Here is a 16,380-nt window from a genome sequence, read left to right on the forward strand (position 1 = left end):
AATAAAATTGCATGGAAGTATTTTTAAAAGGAGTTTCAAGAGAACAGAATACTTGAGTAAGATAAACTAGTACCTAAAGGGGACAGCTTTTTGCTAAGTTGGCAACAATAATTCAAAGAAATTGATCTAAAGAGAGTTTGATCTTTATATAATTAACTAGTGGCCCGGTGCACGAAATTCGCACATGGGGGGGGGTGTCCCTCAGCCTGGCCTGCACCCTCTCCAATCTGGGATTTCTTTTGCAATCTGGGACTGCTGGCTCCTAACCGCTCACCTGCCTGCCTGATTGCCCCAACCACTCTGCCTGCTGACCTGCTCGCCCCAACTGCCCCCCCCCCCGCTGGCCTGCTTGCCCCCAACTGCCCCCCTGCTGGCCTGCTCACCCCCAACTGCCCCCCCCCCCCCACCGGCCTGATCACTCACAACTGCCATCCCATCCTGGCCTGATCACCCACAACTGCCCTCCCCTCTTGGCCCCTAATCGCCTCTACCTTGGCTCGCCACCATGGCTTTGTCCAGAAGAACATCTGAAAGGTCTCCTGGAAGGTCTCCCAGTCTAATTAGCATATTACCCTTGTATTAGTATAGATAGAGGCCTGGTACATGGGTGGGGACCGGCTGGCTTGCCTGAAGGGTGTCCTGGATCAGGGTGGGGGTTCCCTTGGGGGTGGGGCAGCCTGGGAAAGGGGCCTGTGGTGGTTTGCAGTTTGGTCATGCCCCCATTGGGGTGGGGGTCCCCACTGGGCAAGGGACTGGGGCAGTTTGCAGGCCAGCCACACCCCCATGGGGTGAGGGTCCCCGCTGAGGGGGCGTGGCCAGCCTGGGTGAGGGGCTGATGGCTGTTTGCAGGCTGGCCTCGCCCCCCAGTGGGGACCCCTCACCCCATGGGGACATGGACAGCCTGGGTAAGGGGCTGAGGACTGTTTGCAGGCCCCTCCCTTGGCTGCCGGCACAGGCGATGGCGACCCAAGCCTCCCGCGCACCCGGGCTGGCTCTGTGTCCTCTGCTCACAGGCTCCTCCTTCAGCGGCTGCCCAGGCCGGCTCCATGTCCTCCGCTCACAGGTCCTTCCCTTGGTGTGCGCCCGGGCCGGCTCCGTGTCCACCACCCACAGGCCCCTCCTTCGGCGGCCGGCCTGGGTGGGCGGGAAGCTTGGTTTCCTCCATTGCCAGGTGCAACCCAAGCCTCCCGCTTGCTCTGGCTGGCTCTGTGGCCGCCACCATCTTTGTCCTGCTAATTTGCATACTCACTCCTGATTGGCTGGTGGGCATTGCGAAGTGATGGCCAATTTACATATTTCTCTTTTATTAGTGTAGATATGAAACTTAATAAGATGAAATGCCTATGACAAAATTTAAGTCTCCCCACCTTTTGGCAATGGAATAAGTGAAATTAACACAAGGATATTTTGGACAGGTTTAAGGTCACATTCAGAACTAAACAGAAACTTTCAAATCTAGAAAGCCAATGGGAGCTTTCATTAGCTGCTTGAGTCTACCATGCCTAAATAGAAGCAGCGTGGATAATGACTATCCCAAAAGGTGCTATGCAATTTATCATGAAAAGCTTACGCCCATTAACTAATGCAAGCAATTTATCATGAAAAGCTTACGCCCATTAAGCTTTCTTATCTGTCCTGTTCCTTGTGTATATGCTTCAGTTTAGCAAAGACTACACTTTGCAACTCCTCCTAAGAGGAGAGGAGAAATGGAGTAATAAAAGTAAGCCTGCCGAATTCAAGGGGCCCTAGGAGCCTTTTCTCTGGCTGGTCATGGCCACTTACGTTTTAATACAGAAGATTTAAAGACTTTGGGGAAAAAGACCATCTTGACTATTAGTTTCCTCATCAAAAGCCATCCAGCAGATAGACAGCTATTAACCAAGCAATTAGCCCAAAGTTCTCAGGTAATAATGAGAACAAAACTAAACAAAACAGCCTGGCCAGTATGGTTCAGTGATTGAGCATTGACCCAGGAACCAGAAGATTGCCATTCAATTCCCAGTCACAGCACATGCTCGGGTACCGGGCACCAGGCCCAGGGCTCGATCCCTAGTAGTGGATATGCAGGAGGCAGCCAATTGATGATTCTCACTCATCGTTGATGCTTCTCTCTCTCTCCCATCCTCTCTCTAAAATCAATAGAAACATATTAAAAAAAACAAACAAAAAACCCCCAAACCCTTAAATTTTCCTATTGAAACCTTTTATTCTGAATTTGTTGGTGCTTAAGGGAAACAGCTTTGCCATAATTCATTGTGCCCTGAATTTATACCAACTTATATTTGGCCATTTAGGAATGAGGCCAAACTACATTCTTCTTTGAAGGTCTAATCAATTGGTAAACGGCACTTAGTTGATTATTTCTTTCATATAACTTTTAACAGGAATTCATAAGTTGCATTGATTATGCCCCAAGAGATGAGGGACCGGTGGTAATTTAGATGGGCACCTCTGAAAAGATTTGTCAATTTCCTGTCTCGTTCTAACCAGATTATTTTGAAAACCTTGGAAAAAGACTGAAATTCCCCACCAATTTGAGACTGCATGCGAACTTTTACAACATTAACTGGAAAAAATAAGATTCCCAATGTGGCACCCAATAGACCTCCACAGATAAAATCATTGACCACATGATCACGGTGAGTTGTTACAGTAGGGAGATGCTCCTTAATAGGACCTCGAAGGCCAAAAAAAAGGATATTGCTGAACCCATTACGGAAAAGAACAGGTATCAAGCCTCGATAATACTCTCCAATTCCATGACATTTCAGTGCCTTGAAAGCCTGGTAAGTGTTTGAAAATTTATCATGATGTTTGTGGTCTTGAAGCAGTGTCTGAACTCTTTCCAATGGAGTGAAAATTGCTTCTGTTGTCCCTGCAAGTATTGCTGCCATGCTATGGGTTGCAAAATCTGGGGTACGGATATGCTTACGGAGAAAGCAAGATAAATCCTCATACAGACCAAACATAAGTGCCAGTGAAGTTGTCTTCTGCATTAATGGGGGAAGACTTCCACGATACAAGTTTTGAAACCCATCCCTCCTCAGCTGAAGCACTGCGTCCCTGGTTTTGATTCCATACAGCTGTTGCCGAAAGAGCACCTTCTGAATGGGAAATACGATCACTACATTGCTGAAAGCTGCACCGCAGCCACACAAATAATGTTTCAGTCTACCAACATCTGTAATATGAGTTGCTATCTCTTGTTTTGAAGATGTTATGATTGGCGTCCTCTTTTTATGAGCTTCTGAATCCATCATGTGGCTTAAGATCTGTCTTCTTCATGAAGGATTTTTTTAAACTTGTAACACCATCTGGGCCTGGTGTTTTGAGGAATGGTGGCTTTTTGGTAATGTTCTCAAAATTTTCCATTGTTAATGGATGTTAGGTTCTCTTTTCTGGAGCCAATTTTGATAACTGGATTTCCCATCACCATAGGTGCCTACTCCACGCCTGGTAGCCACCGGCCGCCGGATCAGCGAGTGAGCCTGAAGGTATGATTTTATATAGAGAAAATCCAAAAGAGTTAGTGAAAAAAGCTGTTGGATCCAATCAACAATTTCAGTAAAGTTGCAGGATACAAAATCAACATACAGAAATCAGCTGCATTACTTTATACTAATCTGAAAAAGAAATAAAGACTGTCCCATTCACAATAAAACACTTAAATATTTTCCTAACCCAGTAAGTGAAAAATCTATACAATGGAAACTATAAAACTTTGATGAAAGAAATCAAAGAAGACACAAACAAATGTAGAGACATCATGTGTTCATGAATTGTTAGAATTAATATTGTTAAAATGTTCATATGAGCCAAGCCATGATTCAACACAATCTCCATCAAAATACTAAAGACATTCTTCACAGAAATAGAAACAATCTTAAAATTTGTGTGGAACCACTAGAGACCACATAATCAAAGCAATCCTGAAAAAAACCCCACAAAAACAAAAAACAAAGCCAGAGGTATCATACTTTCTGATTTCAAACTATAGTAGAAAACCATAGTAATAAAAATAGTATGGTATTGGCACAAAAAACAGACCCCACAGACTGATGAAACTGAATAGCCCAGAATTAAATCCTGGCATATACAGTCAACGAATATTTGACAAAGAAGCTGAGAACACCCAATGAGTAAAGGATAGTCTCTTCAACAAATAGTGTTGAGAACACTACAGAAACACATGCAGAATAATAAAATTGGATCCCTATATCACACCACTCACAAACTTTAACTTAAAATGGATCAAAGACTTAAACATAAGACTTATTACCACAAAACTCCTAGAATAAAATGTAAGGGAAAGGGTTCTCAACATTGGTCTTGGCAATGATTTTTTTGGACATGGCACTAAAAGCACAAACAACAAAAACAAACGGGGCCATAAACTCAAAAGTTTCTACACAGCAAAAGTAACAATTAAAATGAAAAGGCAACCTACAGAATAGGAGAAGATATTTGCAAACCATATACCAGATAAGGGGTTAATATGCAAAATATATAAAGAGCTCATACAACTGAGTAACAAAAACCAAACAAATCCAATTTAAAAATGTACAGAAACTAAATAGATGTTTTTCCAAAGAGGACATCAAAATGGCAAAAGGGCACATGAAAAGATACTCAGCATCACTAATCATCAGGGAAATGCAAAGCAAAACCACAGTGAGATATCACCTCATGCCTGTTAGAATGGCTTTCATCAAGAAGACAAGAAACAAAAGGTGCTGGTGAAGATGTGGTGAAAAGGGAACCCTTGTATGCTGTTGGTGGGAATGTAAATTGGTCTAGCCACTATGAAAAAAATATGGAGGTTCCTAAAAAAATTAAAAGTAGACCTACCATTAGAAAAAAGAGAAAGAAAGAAAAAAAGTAGACCTACCATTACAATCCAGCAATTCTACTTCTGGGTATATACTCAAAAGAAATGAAAAGAGGATTTTTAAGAGATTTATGCACTTCCATCTTTTTTAAAAAATATATTTTATTGATTTTTTACAGAGAGGAAGGAAGAGGGATAGAGAGTTAGAAACATCGATGAGAGAGAAACATTGATCAGCTGCCTCCTGCACACCCTCCACTGGGGACGTGCCTGCAACCAAGGTACATGACCTTGACCAGAATCGAACCTGGGACCCTTCAGCCCACAGGCCGATGCTCTATCCACTGAGCCAACCTGGTCAGGGCTGCACTTCCAACTTTATTGCAGCATTATTCACAATAGCCAAGATATGGAAACAACCTAAATGCTCATCAACAGATGTATGGATAAAAAAATCTGGCACATATATACACACTGGAATATTATTTAGCCATGAGAAAGGAAGATATCCTGCTATTTACAATATAGATGGACCTTGAGCACATTATTCTAAATGAGATAACGCAGACAGGGAAAGACAACTACTGTATGATATCACTTATATGTGGAATCTAAAAAAGTCAAACTTATAAAAAATAGGTTATAATGGTTACCCAGAAATGGGTGTGTGTGGCGGGGGAGGGGATAAGATCAATGTTTAAGAGTAAAAAACTTACAATGAATGTAAATAAACCATAGAGATCAGTATAAAATAGTATCGTAACACATTATAAATATAGATAATATAATACAATTATATAATGTGATAAATATTGGTACAGTGGCAAGCATATTACAATATATAAATGTACCAAAGCAAAAAAAAAAAAATAGTGAGGTTGGGTCATGATCATTAGCAAGACAGCTCAGCAGCCAGGGCCAGCTAGTGATAGGTGAGCAAATCTATAAGAAAAGATGCCCCCCATGATCATCTGCACAGGCAGGGATCCACAACAGCCCCACACAGAGCTACTTGCTTAGGAGATGGAATTGAGAGTATCTCATTCACATCAGTATTCAAATTAGTTCCATAGGACCCTTCCTCCGTCTCATTCCAGACACTGTGTGAAGCACAGGAATACAACTGGATTAAGTAGGACACAATCCCTGCTATTAAAGAGGTGCTGGTTCAGATGGGTACAGACAAGTCAAGCGACACAGTTTGAGGCATGAATGTGAACACAGGGAAGGTATTGTGAAGGAGAGGATTCTCCCAAGGGGGCTTCTAGAAGAAGAAACACTTGAGCCAAGTTGTGAATAGCAATAAGATTCAACTGTATAAAGAATATAACAGGTAGTCCTGGATGGGTAGCTCAGCTAGAATGTTGTCCTGAGATGCCAAGGTTGCAGGTTTGATCTCCCATCAGGGCACATAAAGAATCAACCAATGAATGCATAAGTAAGTGGAACAATAAAATTGATGTCTCTCTTCCTCTCCTTCTCAAATCAATTTTAAGAATGCAATAGGTAGAAGAGCAGATGGAAACCCACAGAACAAAACCTGAAATTGGAAAGTTGTAATCACTTCCATAAAGAAGAAACTCAGTGTGTGTGTGTGTGTGTGTTGGGGGTGGGGGAGCGGGGGGAAGTGGGGAGGCCGAGGGGGAAAAGGCAGTGTGTGTGGTGGGTGGCTTGTACATAGCAGGATTTAAGGCCAGAGAGTTGACCAAGATGTCAATGCCATAGATGCTTATGGGTTAATTTAAGCAATATGAACTGTATTGAAAGCTGAGGGCACCATTATAGGACTTAATACTGGGAATTTCACACCAATAGGTTGGCTTTTAAGTAAGCTTTCTGGCTTCAACATGGAAGACTGCTAAGAGGAAAGAGTTGCTTGGGTCCCCCTTCAAAGCAGATGAGGGATTGACAGTTGTTAAAGACAGAATTGTGTCTCCCTCCCCATTCATATGTTAAAGTCCTATCCCCCAATGGGACTATATTTGGAAACAGGGCCTTCAAAAAGGTAATTAAGGTTAGATGAGGTCATAAGGGCAGGGCTCTAATCCAATAGGACTGGTGTCCTCATAAGAAGAGATACAAGGGATGTGTGATATAAGGGATGGCCATCTGAGTGCAAACCAAGGAAAGAGGCTCAGGAGAAACCAATGCTGCTGACTCCTTGATCTTAGAGAACTGTGAGAAATAAATATCTGTTGTTTAAGCCACTCCATGTATGGTATTTTGTTATGGCAACCCTAGCTCACTAACACAATAATGTTCAATATAACTTTTATAGGTATAAACAGTGGTCATGGACATAGCCATGAAGGCTGAGTATACTAATCAGGTGGGTGTTAGACAACTGACACGTAAAATATGCATGATCATTTGTGTGCTGCATTAGGCATGGACTATCAGAAGCCAACTTAGATTATACAGCTGACCCTTGAACAACATTGTTTTGCCCTGTGTGGATCCACTTATATGTCCTTGTGGCAACTAGATATAGAATATACACTTGACACCTCACTGGATCATTGCCCTGCTGGTAAAAAGGATAATGGAGTGGAGATGCCAGTCAAGATCCAGTGGGAAGAGAATGAGGACTTCCACTCCAGGTAAGAGCCCTGTGGATCAAATCAGAAATCAAGTCAGCTCTAAATTACCCCTGCAGTCTTTGTCATGTGATGTTAAGGAGGCCTGACTTCTTAAAGCAGCGGTCGTCAACCAGTGGTCCGTGAGGTCTGAAAGGTTGGTGACCGCTGTCTTAAAGCATTGCCTCCTTTTTAATTCCATCACATTTCTGGTTTCTTCCTCTCTGCTCCTCAGGGATCTTCATCTTCCTGGAACTCAAACATTACCTCCACATGGAGGCCATCCTTGAATTCTCAGTTTAGGTTAGCCCTGTCACATCATAGCACAGCACTTAATTTTGTAGTTTTAAGTGCTTGAAGAAGCAAAGACTTGGAAAGACCACAGAGCTAGATATGTTTGGTTAAAGTCCCGGCTTTTATACCGTGTGGTAGGTTTACGATCCTTACTTGTTTCATTAAAAATAAATAAGAAATCCATGCAGGCACGGACCAATGATGAGTATGTAGTGAACTAATGATTGATTAATGTGATTCTGGGTATGTGAAGGTCACTAAAAATCTAATGAAAAAGAGAGAGGGCTCAAATAAAAGCAATAAAAGAGAAGTTACAACTGATACCATGGAAGCATGAAAGATAAGAGAATACTATGAAAAATTATATGCCAACAAATTGGACAACAAATTGATAAAGTCCTAATACAACCTTCCAAGACTGAATCATAAAGAAATAGAAATATGAACAGAGCAAATACTAGTAAGGAGATTGAATCAGTAATTTAAAAACTCCCTACAAACAAAAGTCGAGGATCAGATGTCTTCACTGATGAAATCTATCAAACATTCAAGAATTAATGCCAATCCTTTCAAACTCTACCAAAAATTGAAGAGAACACTTCCAAATTCATTTTATGAGACCAGCATTACCCTTGTACCAAAATCAGACAAGGTCACCATAAGAAAATTATAGGCCAATATCCATGGTGAAAATAGATGCAAAAATCCTCAACAAAATATTTAGCAAACCTTAAATATTTAAAAAAAGACCAGATCTTACACCATTATCAATGGGTTTATTCCAGGGATGCAAGGACTATTAAACATCAACAAATTAGAAAATCAATGTGGACACCACATTAACAAAATGAAGGATAAAAATCACATGATCATCTCAATAGATGCAGAAAAGCATTTGCCAAAATTCAGCATCCATTTATGATAAAAATGCTCAAAGTAGGTATAGAGGGAATGTAGCCTATCTAATAAAGAGGTAATACACAAATTGACCATCACTCCAACACACAAGATGGCCACCACAAGACAGGGGAGGGCAGTTGTGGGCGATCAGGTCAGCAGGGGAGGGAAGTTGGGGGAGACCAGGCCTGAAAGGAAGGGCAGTTGGGGGCAACCAGGCCAACTGGGGAGGGCAGTTGGGGGGGACCAGGCCTGAAGGGGAGGGCAGGTGGGGGTGACCAGGCCTACAGAGGAGGGCAGTTGGGGGTAACCAAGCCGGCAGGGGAGGGCAGTTGGGGGGGACCAGGTCAGCAGGGGAGAGCAGTTAGGGGTGACCAGGTCTGCAGGGGAGGGCAGTTGGGGGTGATCAGGCCTTCAGGGGAGGGCAGTTGGGGGGGGGGGAACCAGGCCTGCAGGGGAGGGAAGTTGGGGGCAATCAGGCCTGCAGGGAAGGGCAGTTGGGGGGGGGGCATTGGGAGGGACCAGGCCTGCAGGGGAGAACAGGAGGGGGCGGGGACCAGGCCTGCAGGGGAGAGCAGTTAGGGGTGACCAGGCCTTCAGGGGAGGGCAGTTGGGGGTGGCCAGGCCAGCAGGGGAGGGCAGTTAGGGGTGACTGGGCCAGCAGGGGAGGGCAGTTAGGGGCAATAAGGCCAACAGGGGAGCAGTTAGGCATCAATCAGGCTGGCAGTGGAGTGGTTACGGGGTGATCAGGCTTGCAGGCAGAAGCGGTTAGGGGCAATCAGGCAGGTAGGCAGGCGAGTGGTTGGGAGCCAGCAGTCCTGGATTGTGAGAGGGGTCCCAGATTAGAGAGGGTGTAGGCTGGGCTGAGGGACACACACCCTTGTGCACAAATTTTGTGCACCAGGCCTCTAGTCCTATGTAATAAAGAGGTAATATGCAAATTGACCGTCACTCAAACACAAGATGGCCGCCCCCATGTGGACACAAGATGGTCACCACAAGATGGCTGGCAGGGGAGGGAAGTTGTGGGCAATCAGGCCATCAGGGGAGGACAGCTGGGGGGGGGGGACCAGACCTGCAGGGGAGGGCAGTTTGGGGCGACCAGGCCAGCAGGGGAGAGCAGTTAGGGGCAATTGGGCTGGCAGGGGAGCATTTAGGTGTCGATCAGGCTGGCAGGCAGAAGTGGTTAGGGGCAATCAGGCAGCCAGGCAGGCAGGCAGGCAAGCGGTTGGGAGCCAGCAGTCCTGGATTGTGAGAGGGATCCCAGATTGGAGACGGTACAGGCTGGGCTGAGGGACACACATCCCCCACCCCCATGCATGAATTTCGTGCACCGGGCCTTTAGTCTATAATAATAAAAGTGTAATATGCTAATTAGAGTGGACAGCCAAATGACCTTCTGGATGTCATTTTGGACATCCTTCCGGATGAAGCCCCGGTGGCAGGGGCTGAGGCAGAGGTGGTTAGGGGTGATCAGGAAGGCAGGCAGAGTGGTTAGGGGTGATCAGGCAGACAGGCAAGCAATTAGGGGCGATTAGGAAGGCAGGCAGAGTGGTTAGGGGTGATAAGGCAGGCAGGTGAGCAGTTAGGGGCATTAAGGCAGGCAGGCAGAGTGGTTAGGGGCGATGAGGCAGGCAGGCAGAGTGGTTAGGGGCAATCACGCAGGCAGGCAAGGCGAGCGGTTAGGAGCTAGTGGTCCTGGATTGTGAGAGGGATATCCGACTGCCGGTTTAGGCCTGATCCCGCTGCAGGATTGGGCCTAAACCGGCAGTCAGACATCCTCCGAGGGGTCCCAGATTGCAAGAGGGTGCAGGTTGAGCTGAGGGACCTGCCCCCCGTGCATGAATTTTGTGCAGTGGGCCTCTAGTGGGATTATGTTTGTTGTAAGATACGTGTAGCCTAATGTTTGTTAGCTTTGTGGTCTGAAGTGTTTATCTCTCAGCAGATTCCTAAGTAGACTGAATCTTTTGTTACTAAAGTGTTCTGAGATGCGTGTTTAAAACAACCTTCATCCCCTAAGATCTACTTTTTAAGCCTAACATCCCCTTAAGTTATCAACTGCATGTACGGCCTCTAGAAGTTAGTATGCTAAGCTGACCAACATGATGGTAGTAACTATCCATAGGGTTTGTCTCCAAAGAAAAAAATTGTTTAGCATAGCAGAAATACCAGCTACCTAGGCATGTTGTAAAGCCGTTTGAAAGTAACTCAGAGCAAGTTTTGTGAATAGAAGTGTAGTGCTCTAGTCATATCCTGCTTTAAAAGGTTATGGCAAATACAGACAAATTAAAAAGAAAAAAAAATCAGTTTACGAAGAAAAGGAAATTTGAGGCCCAAGTATCTTTAGGTACAGCCACATTGTGTGACTTCTGAAATGTCACACACCTGAACTGTTTCGCCACAGTCCGTCCCACCCCAAATCTCTGACCTCTGTGCTTCATTCAGGGAGGTCTTCTCTTCCAGGCAGGCTCTCTGTGCAGTGGAGATACCCAAGCAGAACAAGGCTCTCACCTGATAGTGTCTACAGCAATCCTGGAATTGGGTCCTGTTAACTTCACTTAGGGATGGGCTCTGTTAGGCCAGGTCTGGGTCATGTTCCTGATGTTGGAGTGGGGCAAAGTGCGGAGAAGTCAACTCCACCAGAGCCAGATGGCTTAAGAACAAAGGAGGAGGAGTTTCCCATAAGAAAAGGGAGGTGTCAAGGGAAAGGGCTTCTGGGAAGGCAAAACAGCCTCTCCAGATTCCATTCCCAATAGCAACAGAACTCAAAGAGTTGGAATACCCTCAACAAGAACATAGGACCTATATGATGAAAATCATAAAAGAGCCGAAACCGGTTTGGCTCAGTGGATAGAGCGTCGGCCTGTGGACTCAAGGGTCCCAGGTTCAATTCCAGTCAAGGGCATGTACCTTGGTTGCGGGCACATCCCCAGTAGGGAGTGTGCAAGAGGCAGCTGATCGATGTTTCTCTTTCATCGATGTTTCTAACGCTCTATCCCTCTCTCTTCCTCTCTGTAAAAAAATCAATAAAATATATTAAGAAAAAAAAAAAAAGAAAATCATAAAAGAAATAAATGGAAAAGCAGTTTGTGTTCTTAGAAGACACAATATTGTAAAGATACTGCTTATTTCCAAATTGATGTGTAATCCAATCCCACCCCAATAAAAATCCTAAAGAAATGTTTATTTAATGGATTCTTTATAAACTGGTTTTTAAAATTTAAACAATTCACAAAAATAGCCAAGAAATTTTTAAAAAAGAACAGTGGGGGAGGAGATAAGACTTATACCACCAAATAGTCAAACATACTATAAACATATAGTAATTGAGACAAAGTGCTATTGGTAGAGCGAAAGGTAAGACAACTAACTAGAGCATACAGTCAAGTCAGTAGGGGAAAAATAGGTATTCTATAAACAATGCTGAAATACCTACCCTGATTCTTCTTTCAGAAGAAGTAAGTCCCACTTCACACCACACTAAAAGAATTCCAGAATGGATCAGTGACCAAGAACATAGAATACTTTCTTTATAATGTTGGGACAAGGATGACAAAGAAGACCCAAACTCCAAAAGCCATAAAGGCAAAAATTTAGGATGAATTAACACCAGCAAGTATGTAAGGAGCTAAGCATTCCCTACCCTTGTGAAGTTTGGATTGGCAGATCCTATCCTATATAACAAAGAGGTAATATGCAAATGGACCATCACTCCAACACACAAGATGGCTACCCCCATGTGGTCAAAAATGGCCACCCCCATTTGGACACAATATGGCTGCCATAAGATGGCCATCAGGGGAGGGCAGTTGTGGGCGGTCAGGCCATCAGGGAAGGGCAGTTAGGGGTGACCAGGCCTGCAGGGGAGGGCAGTTAGGGGCATTCGGGCCGGCAGGGGAGCAGTTAGGCATTGATCAGGCTGGCAGGGGAGTGGTTAGGGGTTGATCAGGCTGGCAGGCAGAAGTGGTTAGGGGCAATCAGGCAGGCAGGCAGGTGAGTGGTTGGGAGCCAGCAATCCTGGATTGTGAGAGGGATGTCGCAGATTGGAGAGGGTGCAGGCTGGGCTGAGGGACATCCCCCACCTCGTGCATGAATTTCGTGCACTGGGCCTCTAGTTTTGAATAATAATTTTGAAGTAGCCAGATTTTAGTACATATAAACTGTGACTCAGAATCTCGGGCATTTTATGTATCCCTCCTACAACTCTTTCCAGGGCTTGGACAACCTGTAATCATGCATGGGTGCAAGACTATGTATAAAAAAACGCTATGCAACCTTGTTTTCAATAGCCAGTAAGAGGAGAAACACCCTAAAATGCACAGCAATGAAAGACGAACTCAGTTTATCATGTCACAGTGCAGAATGCGCGGTGACAGGACAGCCAGGCAGAGCCAAATGTTCTGAAGAGAAAGGGCCCCTAAGATGAGTCAAGAGAGCAGGTCCAGATGTTTCATAAAATGCCAAGCCTAAAAATGACCTGGAAGGCCTGGAGAGAGACACACTTTTGAAACAAAATATGTATTATTTTCAGTAAATTGTGTCAATATAATTTTAAGCAAATGCCAAATGGAAGACTGATCCCAGGAATCCATAGAGGAAGCAATCTTCCAGACAACAAGGAACACCAAGGAGATCTTTGAGCCCAGCCTCACGGTCAGTGTCACTGATGGCGCCAGTCAGCCAGAGGTATCCAGATTACTGAGTGTTTACCACATTATTTGCTGATGCTTTGGATGGTTTCAGTTGTTAGAGTCAGTTCACTGACTGAAACCAACCAAGGCTAGATAACCAGTTCCTCAAAAGTTGGAGATACCACCCTGTGGGACATTAGTGCCTGTAGTTATTTTCTCTTTGGGCATCCTGGTTTCTTAATACTGTCACTGAAGAAACGGGAATCAGGCCGTCAGTGCCAGATAGTATAGACAGAATGACCTCCATAACTCCTGCAAAGGACACCAATGCAGTAAGATTCCATACCACTCAATGTTTGTGAATATTCAATTAACCATAGACAAACACTACCCTCTGGGTCAAGCACTCCCCTCCATGTCAACTCTACTTCTGGAACACCACCTCTTGGGATAAGCTCTCTGCTTCACTAAACCGTGAATAACATATAGAGCACTATGAGTGGAGTGCCCAGCTTCTTCGATCACCAATTTATTAGAACCAAGAACAATTGTAACTCTTTCCAGGGCTTGCTCAGCCTGTCATCTTGAGCAGTTTGCCACTACCATTTACACTGACCTCCTCAGCTAAATCAGCCAAACCCAGCAATGTTAGCAGTGATTTGGTCAATATGAGCTACGGACTTGGTTCTGCAGAACCAAAACAAAGTGGAGAAAAAATTTATTTTGGTTTTATTTCAGGGATAAAACAGAGAAGGTCAACACAGACCCACAAAGGAAACTTAACCCAATCTCATAGGAATTTACAGCTCTTCCCAGAAATCAGCAGAGGATACTCTCCAACCTCAAGATACCAAGTTTGTTCATGCCATCTCATGAGTCTTGTGCCTGTGACTCAGCTGCCCTGATTCAAACAGGGAAGACCCCTAGGCAACCAATTAACTGACAAAGCCAAATAACTTCCACATGTACCTCATAAAACCCCCTTGGTCTGTGAACAATTCGCAACTCATTGTTTCTGTTGCCTTGAGTTTCCCAGCTGGCACAGCGAAAGCCTGGCAATAAATTCATCTTTCTGCTTTGTTTTATTCAGTACGCACAGTTTGGTTTTTGACAGTTGCAACTGTCTTACAAATAGCTGAACAAAAGTCTTATAATCAAGCATTTACAGAAGAAACCACATAAACATAGGTAGGAAGGGCACTGAGGAGCTGGGGTATCGCAACCCCATGCTGGGCTCACTAGTCCAGAGCACCAGTGCCAGGAAGAGGAGGCCATATAACATCTGGCTGTGAAAATCAGCATGGATTCTGTCCACCAGGGAGAGATAGGAGGATGCTAAAAACCCAGGTGCCCTCTTAAAGGGCTAGCATGCAAATTCTCTTTCACTCAACCTGGGCACCAGTAGAGAGACAGTGACTCAGCAGACTGGAGTCATACAGAGAGAGATCGGGTTGTGTGGCTTCAAGGAGAGGGATAGAGGGATAGTGGCCATTGTCCTTGTGCTGAGTCCATCTTCCATACTGCCCATAAATTCCATCTTTCCTGGGTCGAGCACTCCTCTCCATGCCTCATCAGCCTGAAGAGATGCACTAGCCTCCCAACTCCTTGTGGCCCTACCCAGCCAAGCTTGTACCTTGTGGAGGAGGCTGCTGGCTGTGATCAACCTGGACTCATGGCGCAGACTTTCTTGGATGGCTCTCAAGGAGGTCCATCTCCTCCTCTCTCCCACCCCTTGCACACCCCAACTGGTGCCACCATTCCTGTACAGAGCCCTCCCTCCACATGGCCAAATACTAATTGGTTTTAGCTTGATGAACTCTACTGGCCTTTCCCTGATGACTCCCTGAGACCCCGCTCCACACCAAAGATCCACAGGCCTCAGGCGGGTGGCAGCTGTCCTTGGTGTACATTGAGACTTTTGCTGAGTGGCCTCAGACCCAGTACTTGTGCCGAGGTTGAATCTCTATCATCCTGGTGAACGCCATTCACCCCTACCTGGTGACTCACTGAGAACCTTCCAGATGCAACTGCTAGATACTCTTTCAGAGAGAATTTAACAAACAGCCAGCTGGCGGAGGCAGATCTCAGGGTGCTTTGGGTCTTTTGCTGACCTGACCCAAGGCTTGGTGCTGGTGGAAGCCAGGCTTTGTGTGCAGCTTGGCCCCTCCCATGCACATCCAGGACTAGCAGAGGCTGCTACAAACTGTGGATTGCTTTGTAGCCCAAGGCCAGTCACAGGCAGCATCTGACAATGACCTATAACCCTGGAGTCTCTTCCAAGAGGCTCCAGAACCAACACACCCAGTGGCAGGGTATGACCACACCAGAGTATGACTCAATTAGCTTCACAAGTGGCACATCCCAGGGGAGATCTCAGCAAGCACCAGACCTTCTGGGTGAATTCTGTTTTATGTGATCAGCACCCACACAGCAGTCATACACTGTGGTCAGTGTCAGTCCTTACAATCAGCCAGCCTGAGGGTCGACCCTATGCACAAAAGAGTCAACAGCAATCAAGAATCAACTACAGCCCTAGCTGGTTTGGTTCAGTGGATAGAGCGTTGGCCTGCGGACTTAAGGGTCCTGGGTTCGATTCCAGTCAAGGGCACATGCCCGGGTTGTGGGCTCAATCCCCAGCAGGGGGCGTGCAGGAGGCAAAAATCTTCAACAGAGTATTACCATTTATGGTAAAAACTCTCAGCAAAGTGGGAATACAGAGAATATACTCAACATAATAAAGGCCTTTTATGGCAAACCCACAACTAATATAATACTAATGGCTTTTTTCACAAAACTAGAACAAATAATCCAAAACTTTATATACAACCACAGAAGACCCCAAATAGTCAAACCAGACCATCTTCTTTTAAAAAATATTTTTATTGATTTCAGAGAGGAAGGGAGAGGGAGAGAGAGACAGAAACATCAATGATGAGAGAGAATCATTGACCGGCTGCCTCCTTCCCATCCCCTACAGGGGATGGAGCCTGCAACCCAAGCATGTGCCCTGACTGGGAATCGAACCGTGATCTCCTGGTTCATAGGTCAATGCTCAACTACTGAGCCACACTGGCTGGGCCCAGACCACCTTCTTATACCATACATTAGAATAAACTCAAAATGGATTCGAGCAAGACTTGAAACTATATAACTT

At 45.0% G+C, this 16,380-nt stretch overlaps 1 protein-coding gene across 1 annotated transcript; it reads right to left on the reverse strand.

Moving 5' to 3' along the window:
- Positions 1-2,366: 2,366 nt before the first annotated feature.
- Positions 2,367-3,385, reverse strand: LOC307098576 (mitochondrial nicotinamide adenine dinucleotide transporter SLC25A51-like; the record flags this gene model as incomplete). The annotated part of the gene is made up of 1 exon (XM_079769500.1): positions 2,367-3,385. Exon 1 carries the CDS (start codon positions 3,258-3,260, stop codon positions 2,367-2,369), a length of 894 nt encoding a protein of 297 aa, XP_079625626.1. The 5' UTR covers positions 3,261-3,385.
- Positions 3,386-16,380: the final 12,995 nt, after the last annotated feature.

This window comes from Cnephaeus nilssonii (assembly GCF_951640355.1).
Source record: "Cnephaeus nilssonii genome assembly, chromosome: 4".
In the NCBI taxonomy this organism is placed as follows: domain Eukaryota; kingdom Metazoa; phylum Chordata; class Mammalia; order Chiroptera; family Vespertilionidae; genus Cnephaeus; species Cnephaeus nilssonii.